This window comes from Lutra lutra, chromosome 17 (genome assembly GCF_902655055.1).
Source record: "Lutra lutra chromosome 17, mLutLut1.2, whole genome shotgun sequence".
Classification (NCBI taxonomy): Eukaryota; Metazoa; Chordata; class Mammalia; order Carnivora; family Mustelidae; genus Lutra; species Lutra lutra.
Window position 1 is genome coordinate 6,737,620 of NC_062294.1, and position 14,096 is coordinate 6,751,715.

General features: G+C 45.8%; 1 protein-coding gene, 1 long non-coding RNA gene and 1 pseudogene across 3 annotated transcripts in view; 2 read left to right on the forward strand and 1 right to left on the reverse strand.

The window, feature by feature from the left end:
- Positions 1-9,461, reverse strand: part of GAN (gigaxonin) — a 59,118-nt gene extending 49,657 nt beyond the window's left edge. Inside the window, exon 1 of one of the 2 annotated variants that reach the window (XM_047709980.1) lies at positions 9,114-9,461. In XM_047709980.1, the coding sequence (XP_047565936.1) occupies positions 9,114-9,280 (167 nt within the window). In that variant the 5' untranslated portion in view covers positions 9,281-9,461. The remainder of the gene's footprint in view (positions 1-9,113) is intronic. The other variant, XM_047709981.1, reaches the window with a different exon arrangement.
- LOC125088802 (40S ribosomal protein S21-like) lies at positions 337-5,508 on the forward strand (annotated as a pseudogene).
- A 163-nt stretch (positions 9,462-9,624) lies between the features above and the next one.
- On the forward strand, positions 9,625-11,426 carry LOC125088690 (uncharacterized). Its single transcript, XR_007123754.1, has 2 exons — positions 9,625-10,054; positions 10,089-11,426. It is a non-coding gene; the product is annotated as an uncharacterized LOC125088690 (long non-coding RNA).
- The last annotated feature ends 2,670 nt before the right edge of the window (positions 11,427-14,096 follow it).

Here is a 14,096-nt window from a genome sequence, read left to right on the forward strand (position 1 = left end):
TAGGGAACCTTGACCAAGGATCCATGTTCTCTACTTAAAGACAGTTGTTTCTGTTAAGGTGATTAACTGAGGTCACTAATGTAGTACTGAATAATCAGATGAGTCCTTTAAATACACTTTTAGAGCATTTTCAGAATGATCTACTCTAAAAATGCAGTCAGTCCATTCTTTCCCCATTCTTGGAATGGGACAGTACCACACAACATCAGGACATATTTCATCAGTATTGAAAAATTCAGCAAATGTCAAAAATACGTTGACAAGTCTTTGGTCCTAGGTTTATTTCCTTGACTAGCCCCACAGAGTAGAACAAGTAACTTGAGGGATTAGGTCTCCATGTACTCAGTCTTCGTTCTGACACTGTGTGTGGGAGACACACTCAAACAGCAGCTGCACAAAAAGAAAACCAAGCCTCGGAAAGTGCGATACCCTGTCAACCAGTGTCTGTCACCTGTCACCGGAGTGTCTGCAGCACCTAGCTGCCACTGAGTATCTTCTGGTGTATTCGATGAACAGACGGCTAAACCCATAGTCAAGCCCCTAGACCGTTAACACAAATGACGTTAGGTCCCTTTATGGCCAAGTCTAGCTGTGATGAGTTAACATAGTACATTTCATACTTCAAGACAATGCCTACTTTTTTCTTTTTACTATGGATTTTCTTTTCTTTTCTTTTTTTTTTTTAAAGATTTTATTTATTTATTTGTTAGAGAGAGAGAGAGAGAGAGGGAGCGAGCATGAGCATAGGCAGACAGAGTGGTAGGCAGAGGCAGAGGGAGAAGCAGGCTCCCCGCTGAGCAAGGAGCCCGATGTGGGACTCGATCCCAGGACGCTGGGATCATGACCTGAGCCGAAGGCAGCCGCTTAACCAACTGAGCCACCCAGGCGTCCCTCTTTTCTTTTTTTTTAAAGATTTTTTTAAAAATTTATTCATTTGGGGGGGCCCTGGGTGACTCAGTGGGTTAAGCCTCTGCCTTCGGCTCAGGTCATGATCCTAGGGTTCTGGGATCAAGCCCCACATCGGGCTCTCTGCTCAGCAGGGAGCCTGCTTCCTCCTCTCTCTCTGTCTGCCTCTCTGCCTACTTGTGATCTCTGTCTGTCAAATAAATAAAATCTTTAAAAAAAAATTTATTCATTTGGGAGAGCTACAGAGGCAGAGGGAGAGGGAGAAGCAGACTCCCTGCTGAGCGGGGAGCCTAATCCCGGGCTTGAACCCAACCTAGAGATCATGACCTAAGCCAAAGGCAGACGCTCAACCGACCGAGCCACCCAGGTGCCCCTCTTTTCTTTTTGGAGTAGAACTGACACCCCATGTTACCTTAGTTTCAGGTGGACAGCACAGTAACTCACCAAGTGTATACACTATACTGTGCTCACCACAAGCGTGGCCACCATCTGTCCCCATACAGTGCTATGACAGTATCACTGACTATATTCCTTATGCTGTGCCTTGTATTCCCATGACTTACTCATTCCATGACTGGAAGCCTATCTCTCTCTCTCTTTTTAACCCATTTTGCCCCCAATCCCCCCCCCCCCCACCAAAGGGGACCATCAGTTTGTCCTCTGTAATTTTAGGTCTGATTTTTTGCTTTTTGTTGTTTACTAATTTGTTGCTTTTATTTTTTTAGATTTTACTTATGCATGAAATCATATGGTAATTGTCTTTCTCAGTCTGACTTATTTCATTTAGCCTAAAACCCTCTCAGTCCATCTGTGCTGTCTCAAATGGCATGATCTCATCCTTCTATGGCTGTGTAATATTCTACTGCGTGTGTGTGTGTGTATGTGTGTGTGTGTATACACACATATATATTCTACTGTGTGTATACGTATGTGTGTATACACACACACACACACATCTTCCTTATCCATTCATCTATTAATGGACACTTAGGTTGCTTGCTTATGTATCTATTCTTAATTTTTTTAAGGAACCTCTATACTGTTTTCTGCAGTGACTGTACCAATTTATGTTCCCGGCAATGGTGTATGAGGGTTCCTTCTCTATATCCTTGCCAACACTTGCAATTTTCTGTCTTTTTTTATTTTAGCCCTTCTAACAGGTATACAGTGATACCTCATTGCGGCTTTGATGTGCATTTTCCTGATGATGAGTGATGTCTGATGTTGTGTTGGCCATCCGTGTCTTCTCTGGGACAAAGAACAAAAAACCTTAACAAGATTTTATTTTCCGGGGCGCCTGGGTGGCTCAGTGAGTTAAGCCGCTGCCTTCAGCTCAGGTCGTGATCCCAGGGTCCTGGGATCGAGCCCCGCATCGGGCTCTCTGCTCCGCAGGGAACCTGCCTCCACCTCTCTCTCTGCCTGCCTCTCTGCCTACTTGTGATCTCTGTCTGTAAAATAAATAAATAAAATCTTAAAAAAAAAAAAAAAAAGATTTTATTTTCCTTAAGTATTCTATTTTTCTAATATCTCTGAAAAGAGGGGAAAATATTATAATTTATCCCCACAGAGGAATGGAATCAGCGAACATTAGACCATCGTTTTACAGCTAAGTCACTTTTTGGCAGTCAATACCAAGAACCAAGATTTCACTCTCTGCTCTTCTGGGCACAGGGGTCAAGAGCTCCAACTGAGCACTGGAGGGCATTTAGACAGACACGTGACTTTACCTGCCCAAGAACTACAGATGTCACCTTTACCTCAGCCTTTGATCCCTTCCTTCTTTGGACTCAGCCTGTCTCAGGGGATGGAGAACCCAGGGGAAGCACTTGAATTCAAGGTTGCAACCACGGTCTGCCACTTGTCACATCCCACACGTCTGCATCTCCACCCTTAACCTAGAATTCTAACTTACAAATTATTCATTTATATTACAGCTTCAGTACACAGAATGATAGACTTGTCTTCTGCCGAAGGATCATATGGCTCCCTGAAGGACTAACCTTACAGTACTCATAAGCCAAACGACTCCTTATTTGTCCTAATTATGTTTTCTTTATGGATCATAAATAGATTTTAACCCTCACTTTGATATCATGAGACAAACTGATTAACAGTTTAAACAATGGATACAGTGGCTTTAATCTGTACACTTAGGTTATATTATCCAAATCTATATCCTAAGAACCAGAGTTTGTGGAAATCGCTTGCTTGACTCTCTAAATTGCACAAGAGAAATTACTTTGAAAACACTGAAGAGGACTTACCAGGGAAAATACAAACTGTGAGAAGAGGCAGAAGTCAAAGGCTATAGGTTAAAGAATGAGAACTTAATCAGTGTTCACGGAGATGTTTTCATCTATCACATACACTGGTTTTTTGTGTTTTTTTTTTTAAGATTTTATTTATTTACTTGACAGAGATCACAAGTAGGCAGAGAGGCAGGCAGAGAGAGGTGGGGGGAAGCAGGCTCCCTGCTGAGCAGAGAGCCCGATGCGGGACTCGATCCCAGGACCCTGAGATCATGACCTGAGCCGAAGGCAGTGGCTTAACCCACTGAGCCACCCAGGCACCCTATCACATACACTGTTAATCAAAATAGCAATCCTCAGGAAAGTTCTACTGTAAGTCTAAACACTCAATGTTTCCCTTTATATCAGATCCACTAGTCTAACAAGAATTTCATTGATTTGTTTCACCATTTGAAACCTTCCAAAAAATCTCTCCAGAATTAGAACATTCACTGCTACTAGCAGGCAACCACTATCTCAGATAAATAAAAACCTTTAAGCTGAAATGAGCAATCTATGTTGGACTTAGAGCTCCAATTTGCAAGTGCTTAGTTTTCCTTAGAAGCCAGAGAAAATGCTGCATTGGTCCTTCTGAAACAGAACATACTTTAATATCAGTTCTGAAAACCTCACATAAAAAAAGGGTTTCATCAAACACGATTGCAAACACCAGAAAGGAGGGGAAGGTGAAAGAGAAGGAGGAGAAGGGGGAGAAGGAGGAAGGGGAGAAAAAGAAAAAAAAATAATTTTGCATTGATGACTGTAAGCCCTCAGGACAGACTGCATCTTGTGAAGTCGTTCGGGATGCCTTACAGTGGCCGGACAAAAACAAGGCCCAGATCCATTAAAAGATATTCAGGCCCGACTTACATCCCCAGCACCATGAAGGAACAGTAAGAGGCAGATGTCATCATTTGAACTTAAGGATGCTCACGACTCAGCAAGAGTCTCAGAACTGGGAGCTTCTAGTTGAACCCTTAGGCACTAAGGAACCTAATAGGTTACAGTCACCATTCAAAATCCTGTGGCAGCAGCGGCCACACATAGAGGACCAAAAACTCAAAGCACCAGTGAAAGAAAAGGGACTTGGGTACCAACAGCATGCTCTGTACACAGCAGACAAACTAATGGATATTAGTCCCGATCAAGTACAGGACAGGTTTCAGGTGCCCAAAGAAAGGATGTTGACAATTTCCATGCTGCTCTGAAACTTGGACTTCCTACAGAGATCATACTAGTCTCCTTAAGTAGTTCATCATCATCATCTATGAGTCAAAGTTTAGATTTAAATGGCAAAATAGGCTCATCGATAATTAGGCCTTGGAATATGCCCAGAGTAACAGCATAGAGTCAATGCTTGTTACAAAATAGCTCTATGGGGCTGGATTCATAGAACAGAATACCCAACCAAATCATGTGTGAAAGGGCAGAGGAAATGCCTTAATGTCAATGTACAACAAAACTTTAAATGATATAATAAAGCTGTAAGAACAGAACAGGCCCTTCTCCACAACATAGACACACAAAACAAAACAAAAATAGCATGGAGCCACCCAATTCAGACTTAAAGGGGATTTGTCGTTCCTGTGGCCCGGCCAACCTCACTTTGCAGATGAGGAAACCAAGTCCCGGAAAGGGGATCCAAGATGACCTAGACTGGATTCCGGGCCCAGTGTCTCTACTCCACCGTCTCAAGACCAGCTCTCCCTGGAAAAACAAAAAAAAAACAAAAAAAACAAAAAAAACCAAGGGGGAAAAGCTGCCATTCTTACCGTTGGCTGACTCAAGGGATCTAAGAATCTTGAGACTCTTTCTTCCCTTTACTCACCATGACGAAAAGCTAAACAATTAACGCTCCAATTCCCCAGAAAAAACTGAAATTCTCAAAAGTGAATAGAGGCTTTTCTGGGCCCACAATGGTGGAGGTAGCAGCAGGTGTGCCCTCGACTTGCAGAAGAACACGGCAAGTTCGTGCACCTGTACGTGCTGTGGAAATACTCCTCTAGCAACTGCGTCATCAGCACCAAGGACCACGCATCCATCCAGGTGAACGTGGCTGAGGCTGACAAGGTGACAACAGGCTCAATGGCCAGTTTAAAACCTATGCTACCTGTGAGGCCATTGGCAGGATGGGTGAGTCAGGGGACTCTATCCTCTGACTGGTCAAGACCAATGGCATCATTTCAAAGAACTTCTAACTGGAGAGGATCATGAATGTGGAGTATTTGCCATAAATAAATAGCATCTCCACCCCCGCCCCCAAAAGTGACAAGATAGGAACATGCACGTGGTCTTGCAGAATCATACAGTTCCTTTTCACATACATAACTCCCAAAGAACCACAGCTCGTAAGAGTCCGAACTCTGTATCAGATCAATGGAATTGTGCCAGAATCAGAAGAGCCTCAGACATGAAGCAAAGCAAACTTTGCAATAATCAAGGGAAAGGGAAATTTCCTATAAGCCTCAGGGAACCTTTCCCAGAAGGTCTCAGGGTTGCTGAGAAAGGAAAGATCCTGTGGGTCGTTATACCAACGAATTCAACTTTGTCATCCTTAAAGGTCGTCAGCTACATTTAGATTTAGTTTTCCCAACAAACTAAAGGAAAAAACATCATTCAGGGATCAGAATGGGAAACAGCCGTAAAGAGGGCATACTGGGAAAGCAGCATCCCACTTACTGAGCTTAATGATGGACTGTGGAAGGTCCTGCCCTCCTTCCAGTAGCATCTGTATCCTAAAACTGCATAACATCTACTCTATACAACCTTTTTTCAGGTTATCATTAGGATTCTCCTGCTAAAGCTGAGTTTTCTGGTTTGTTCCTCTTATACTGAAAGTCCTTGTTGGATAGCCGAGAGTAGCAGGAGGAAAAATAAATGCTAAACCAAAGACAAAGCACAGGAAATGATTAAACCAATAAGTTAGGTTAAAAGACTTTTCTCTATTAAGTAGAAAGTATGCCAATGAATTGCTTTAATTTCTACTCTGACAAAGCTGAATTGGTTCCCTTTTTTGAGCATTCAGAAGCAATATATAACATTGTTTCTAAATCATACAACTTTACATTGCTTAGGATAGTTAAACTGGCCAACTAAATTTAATAAACAAAACTTAAATTTTTATATCAGAGACTACTAAACTTTGGAGCACCCAATCTACATATTAATGACATCACAGACCTTAATGCTTAAGTTTCAAAAGAGAAAGAAACATCAAGTGCTAGAACATGCAAATTCATTTTGTTTCAGCAAAACTCTTTACAGTCCCTTTCAAACAAAACAGATACATTATAAAAGCATGAAATCACGGCTATAAAAATAACTAAAAAGTTTATTTCTAAGTAGTATTATATATTAGTCAAATTACTTTGAAGTAGACTTGAGCTTCATCATTTTAAAGGACAACCAAAAACATTCCACTACTTCAACAGTCAAATAAACTTAATCAGTCACTGACAAAAATACATGGACTGATTCCTATTTATCTATAAAATGTCAAAAATATCTGCCCTACCTAGTAAATAAGATGGAAGTGAAAATCAAAATGAGACAGTATGTACAAGTATTTGGTAAACATTTAAATTATATTGTGAATCAATAAGTAGTAGAGCTTACACGAAGAATACTCAGGTACGAGTTAATGTCGTAATGTGGTATGGTTAGAGTAGGAGATGAGGTATCATTAACTTGGAGTCTAATCTTAGTTCAACCACTAGGTACTAGTAACTTCATTATAATACAAATCACTAAGGCCCACCAAGCCCCATTTCCTTATTTGAAAAGTGACAGAACTAGACCAGAAAAAGATCTGAAGTCCCTTTCAGCTTGGCTACTTTGATGAGTAGTATTTCACCCCTAAATTACTGCTACTGTTAAGTAAGTAACATTTGACATTACTACATATTCTCATTATTTGCCACCATGTCCCAAGGGGATACCACATCTTTCGGAATGCAGAAGATATAGCAGCAATGACCACTACCTCTGTAGACTTGTGTGTCAACCTGGAGGAGTTCAAAGCACTATTTCATGTTCCTCTACAGGTCAAAGATTACATGAGACGAAGACACATTTTATCCCTCATTTACCAGACTAGTGAGCTGAAGTCAAGAATAAGTCATCCGCCAAGAGATCACAGCCATACGAGTAAAAGGTAGAAGGAGAAAGCAGGCCTAGTGCTCTTCTCAATGAGGGATAACTGAGCATCTGAAATGAAATATAACAGAGCCAGTCATCTCAGGTCCAACCTGCCAGGGAAGAAAGGCAGGCCATCACTCATCAACACATTTGCTGAACCACTAGGCACTGTTCTTTCTGGCTGCCAGGGATACAGTAATGGACAAAAGAAAACTCCCTGGCCTCACAGAGCTTACACGGTGGCTAGGGAAGATGGATAAAGTAAATGAGAGAAACGGAGGGTATATTAACAGTGGTAAGCGGTATGGAGAAAACTGAAGCATGGGAAGGGGATAGAGAGCATGTGTTTGGTGATTTGTAATTTTAAGTCTGCTGGATGCCACTTACAACAATAATTCATCTATAGTAGTTGTGCTATCTCCCGAAACAGGGAATACTTTGGATACGGGGAAGACTGTGACCTGCCGATTCCAATTTGATGCTGACTGCTCAAACCTCCCAATGGCCAGGTAGGAGCTGTCTATCAGACTGGCAATCCAAATTCCATTCTAACAAAGGCTCCCTGCGCCCCACCTTTAAATCCACAAAGAGTGCAAGCAGATTTACAGGACGCAGCCAGGAGAAGTTACAAGAGCACCTGAACAGCTTCTGAGTTGGCAGAGGTATCTCCTAATGCAAAGGTTAAGATGGAGTTTCGGTGCCAAGTGGTGCTGGGACAAAGCCCTAAGAATACATGCCCATCATTTTGCTTTTTCTGACCTGTCAATTCTAGTGACATTCTCTATTAGTCTATATTTAACCCGCTTACTGGACAGTTTCTCCAGCTTTTAGTATTTTATTTTCTCTTGGTAAAAGAGCCACCCAGTTTGCAGAAAGTTGCTATAAAAAAATAGAGCCCCTCGCAAGATCGGACACACTGGATTAAGCACCATGTTATCAACCTTTGTTAACCTGCTTAGTTGACTTAGCATAACAGCTTAAGCTTTGTTTTACCTAAGTTTTAAAATGCTCTCTGAGTCTCTGAAATCACACGATCCTGGCTTGTAACCGCATCCTGAGAATTACAGTAAGTGCTCTAAAATTAGCTACAGCTTACTTTAACGTGTGCCTATAACGCACAGCCCAGCTTTTACACGGAGCTCCCACCGGGCGTGGAAAAAGACGCGTCTGACAGGAACTTCGGCCTCGGGGGTCTGATGGCGGACCCCGGGGAGAAGGTCCCACGGGCTCTTCCCTCTGCCCGCAGAGGGCGAGGAAGTGTTTGTTCGGCTTCTCCGCGGGAGGGGCGCGCCCGGCTCCGTTCGCCGCGCCGGCCCGGCCCACTGCGCGATTTGGAGGCGAGCGGCCGGCAAACTTCAGCCCGGCTCCGCGGGCCGGGCCCGGGCGAGGCTCCGCCCTGCTCGCGGGTGCGGGTCCCCGGCCGGCCCAGGACGGCGTCCCGGGGCGTCGGCGGCTCGGAGGCCCGTGCGAACGCCGGGCGGTGGGCACCGGAGCAGGGAGGACTGGAGAGCTGCGGCCCAGGCTCCAGGGGTCCACTCCAAGGAGCCGGGGGTCCGCGGGGGACACGGGTCTGGCCCGAGGGTAACCGAAGCTAAGGGGCCGTCCCGGGGGTCCGGCAGGGCGTCCGCCGGAGGGACCCCGCGCCGAGCGGTGAGCCGGGAGGAGCGGGGCGGCTGGGGGAGTGGGGACCAGGTGCTCCGGGGACACGCCCGGCCGGGCCCGGCCCACCCCCGGGCTCCGGGCAGCGCGGCCCCGCCCGGCCCGCCGCGGCCCCCTCCTCACCTGATGTACGGACTGGCGGCCGCCAGGATGTTCTTCTGCACGGGGATCTCCTCCCCGTCGAGGACCAGGTGCGCGTCGCAAAAGCGGGACTCCTCGCGGAAAGAGCTGAGCGCTCGCAGCAGACGCGCGGCATGCTGAGGGTCGGACACAGCGCTGCCTTCGGCCATCTCGGCGCCGCCTCGTCAGCCGTCTGGTCCAGCTGCCTCAGCCGCCCCGCCAGACCCTAGGAGCTGCCCGGCGCGCGCCCTGTGTGCACAGCCCGCGCGCGCGCGCGCGCCCGTCCCGCCCGACACTCTGCGCTCGGAGAAGCAGCGGGAGCCCCCGGAACGCGCCTGCGCCATCGGCGGCGCAAGGGGCTGGCGCCTTTAAGGAGCCGCGGCGTTGCGTCATTTCTCTGCGACGCCCCCGGGCCCTCGGTCCCGCCCTCTCTCCAACGGTTGCCGGAGGCGGCCAATCAGAAGCCTAGTTCCTCTGCTGGATCAGCTGGTCGCCGTTCCCGCGCGGCCAGGGGCTGTCCGCCGCCGAGAGCCGTCGCTGCCGCGGTGGAAGGTGCGCAGGCCCCCGGGACTCTTCTGGCTCAGGCCGGGGCCTCTGGCGCCGCGAGTCTGAATCCGAGCCTTGCCTCCTCCACTGAGCAGCTGTGTGGCCATGGGTAAGGCGCCCGTCTTCCATGTCTCCGTCTGCGCAGTGAAGGTGATGACTTCGTGGTTTTGCGGACTCGTGGGAGCTCACGCTTGTAAGCGAGGGCGCGGTGGGTGTAGCTTTTCCTATTCCTGAGAGAAGAGGCGCTTCCCGGGTGAGAGCACAGAGACCCGAGAAAGCAGGCCCTGCAGAATGAGCCTTTGTTTGCCGGCTACGGAGGGATGGAGCGGATGAAGCTGCAGAGCTGACTGACAGACCTTGTATTTTGCGGAGCCCCCTGGTCGGTGGTAGGGAGGTTGGTCTTGATCCCGCAGGGGTCAGGAACTATGAGAGGGTTTTGAACAGCCGCGGGATCCCCCAGCTGCGTGCAGAACGAGGAGGGTCGTGCTAAAGGCAGAAAGATGCTTCAGTGTTGCCGTACTTGAAGGAAGGGGCCCGGGACCTAAATCGGAGGATGGGTGGTGGATGTGGTTAATCATGGGTGGCTGTGAAGGAACAGACAGAATTGTGAGGGAGAGGGAGTCCGGGACAGTGTTCTGGTCGGGTAACTGCGTGGCTGTTGCTGCCTTTCAGGCAGACAGGAAATGCCAAAGGACTGGAGGGTGTGTGTAGAGAACCAGATGCTCAGGTGCGTCTAGGTTCCCAACCCAGTGAAGATCGAACTTGTGACAGGAAGCAGCTTTGGGTCGGCGCAGTCAGGGCAAGCCCCTTGGGTCTTAGGTTTCCCTGGAGGTTAAGGGCACATGGGAGTGTGGAGTGTAGCCACCACTTTGTTCAAACACTCGGTTGTTTGTACAAACATTAGTTCATTTGTACGACTCTCAATAAGCTTCTAAATTCAGTTAATTCAATAAGCTTCTAAAGAATTAGCAGTTTTTCTGAAGAATTAACGATTGGGACCAAGGACCTGAAGAATGGTCAGCATTTGAGATAAGGCAGGAGGGGGTTTTCACTGGATCAGTTCCATCTTCTTCTTCAACCAACTGAAAGGGTCCGGTACAGCCTTGAGTCTCCGCCCTGAACCAGCTAAGGCTTCCGAGTCACCGCAGGAATCAGGGTGTGTAACTCTGGCAGAGCTGCTGGCAGAATGGATGGGGAAAAGGAATTTAATAGTGGAAGGTCTAGACATTTCTAGTCCTTCTTTAAACACAGCATTTATGGGTGAAATGATAAAGACATCTCGGATTGGCTTCCAGACAAAATGGAGGGATGGAGGGAAGCGGCGGAGGGTACTGATGAATCAGAAGTGTATATGAGTTACTAATTGTTAAAGCAGGTTGTGAGTACATGGAGTTTCATTGTACTAATCTCAGTATTTTTGTGTGTGTTGTAAAATGTCACAATAAAAGTAAAGCAAAAAAAAAAAAAACACAAAAAACTGAGATAAGCAGCTCGAACTTATCTTCTCTGTGATACTACCTGCCCAGTGTCCCTGGGAGAGGTCGACACACGTTTCTCCAATCTGTTGCTGTACCTTGAACATTGCTCTGCCAGGCGACTTATTATAAATGGGTTTCCTTATCCATGTCACTAACTAGCTTGTACATTTTAGTGGCTCGATTTCCAGGTGCTAAGCACAGTGCAGGGCTGTAGTAACGCTCACTGAATGTCGGATGGATGGAGAACAAAAATGTGAATACCAAGCACTTAATAAATGTTTTCTGAATTTTATCTGCTGTTTTTACTTTCTTTGTCTTTGTCTTCATTCCCAACTGGGTTGTTGGGGTCAAAGGTGATGTATATGACAGAGTTATCTGTACAATATAAATACTTGATAAACACTTATTAATTGCATGGAATACTGGTCTACTCTTGAACTACCAAGGAGGTTCCAAAACAAAACAAGGCTCAAGTAAGAGAATTACCCTCAGGTAACCAGTTTCCCTGGAATGGAAGTGTTGCCTTAGTTGAAATAACTGGAGGTGACTAGGGATTAGTCAGGTAGGCTCTTCCTGGTAGAGGTGAACCTTCTCTGGCATTTTGACAAAAGGAAGGGGTAGGCACTGCTCCACAAAGGAAATGGTGCCACACTTTTTCTTTTTCTCCCATGCATCTTTTTCTCCCAAATGGAAGGAAGAGCTAATGTTGAAAAACTGGGACATTTGACATGTGGATCTGAATTTTGAGATCTTAAAAAATCACCGGATTTGGCCCCACTGGGCCGTTGTCCCACGGAGCAGTCTGCTAGAGCTGAAGGGCAGCTTCCTGCTCTGGATGGAGTGTTCCTCAGCTCCCTGTCACCCCCTGACCCCACTGGGTTAGTTACATCCTGCCTGCTGTGCTCATTTACCCGACTTGCTACCTCTAATTATGCAAAAGCAGTGGAGCGGCATCTATTAAGCACCAGGCACTATGCAGGTCCCTTGAAACATGAGTGAATACAACACAGCTCCTACCTTGGAGGAGCTCGCAAACCAGCCTAGAAACCAGTTAATTATAGTGCGGTAAGTTCAGCACAGAAAGCAGGAACATGGCATAGCACAGGGACTCTGCCCTGGGAGGCTGCTTGGAGACCTTCCTTGAATGTCCTATTTGAGCTTGATTTTTGAAAGATGAATGAGTTACTCAGGCAGGTGGGCTGTTGGGAAATATTGCCAATAGCAGGGCCGTCTCTGAAAGCATATATAAGGTCTTCTGCTCTGCCCGTTGCACAGGTGACCCTCTGAAGCTAGTAACTACCTTTTCCCTGATTAATGCAGGTCTCTCTAAAGCCTCTGCCCAGATGCCCCCTGGTAACCAGAAAACCACCTTTTACTGAGAGGGAAGTTAACAATCAAAAAGATGCTAGGTTTTCAATAAAGTTTTGAGGTCAGCTCAGGTGCCCCAAGAAAACACATCCTGGTGCTGTAGGGAAGGGAAAGGGCCCAAGCGTGGGAGGAAGGATCTGTGGGGCAGAACCTGCCCTCCTGTCAGCTGCAGGAGCCACTCCTGGTTAGCCCTTGGACTGTTTTGTAGGCTTCCTTGTTATTGCTCAAACTGAGCCACCCTTGATACTGTTTACAGCCTTCAGAATGGTGTATTTGGTGTTATTGTTTCCCCACATTCCATGGATTTCAAATCTCAGCTGTTGTGAAACCAGTAGTTTGAGATCTGGTAGGCTCCCAGCCATTTCAGTCCCTGGTGACTGTAACTGACCCCTGCTGCCTTAGTGGCTAAACAACCCCCAGAGAAAGGATTTTTTTCTTCTCTCTCCTTCCTTCCATCCTTCCTTCCTTCCTCTTTCTTTATTTCTTAATTTCTTTTTGACTAAAATTCACAAATACTAGCCGCAGTCATTCATTCAACAAATATTCAACACCTCCCATATGATACGTTGTAGATACAACAGATAGCGTTACCTCAGAGGTATGAGTGTAGAGACTTTTTTACCCTCTCTGTGCTTTTCTGATCATGGATCATTTTCTTAGAATCAGAAAAAAAAAAATTTCCAGTTGCAAAAAGGAAAAAAGCCAGCTTTACTTTGGTTTGAAAGATGAGCCCTCATGGAAGAGAAGAATCACCTTGGAGTTTGGAGTTTTGTTTTTTTAAAAATGTTGGAAAGAAGAATGAGAGTCCAGCAAGAGAAATAATGCAAAGAAAGAACTTAATAGTTTGGAGGCTCTTTAGAAAACACTGAAACTTACATTCAATTTTTTGAAGAGAAAACTGACCCAGGATGAGTCAAGGACTCAGTCAAGGTCATACATGTGACCTAGTCCAAGCAGAACACACAGGCCCAGAGCTTCTGCCTTCCAGCCCTGTAAGCTTTTCCATTACACCAAGTTGACTCTTCATAAACATTAATTTGGTTGAGAGACAGTCTCTTCTGATTCATTTTAAGGCGGTCTTCGCATATTTTATGAGTAAATCTGTCATTTGTCCAAATCTATTTATAGCTCTTTTCTTTCGGAAAATCTAAGCTCTTCCAAATTGCTGAGTCAGAGAGCATCTCAGTATTTATAACTCTTGAGAGTTGATTCTTTGTATTTACACATTCAGAGAAGTGTCTTAGAAACGAGTGAACTAATTAAGTTGTAATAAAGAGAGTGACTGTTTTTGACCAAATCTGTGCTGTACTCCCCAGCACCCAGTAGAGTGTGTGACACACAGTAAGTATCAAGAAATATTTACTGAATGAATAAATGTTAATAATTAGGGAGCACTGAGATTTATCTGTCTATAAGGGATTACTTTAGATGATTTCTTTCTTCTTGTTAATTTATTTTTTTCAGTGTTCCAAGATTCATTGTTTATGCACCACATCCAGTGCTCCATGCAATATGTGCTCCTTAATACCCACCACCAGGCTCTCCCAATCCCCCACCCCCCCAAAACCCTCAGTTTGTTTCTCAGAGTCCACAG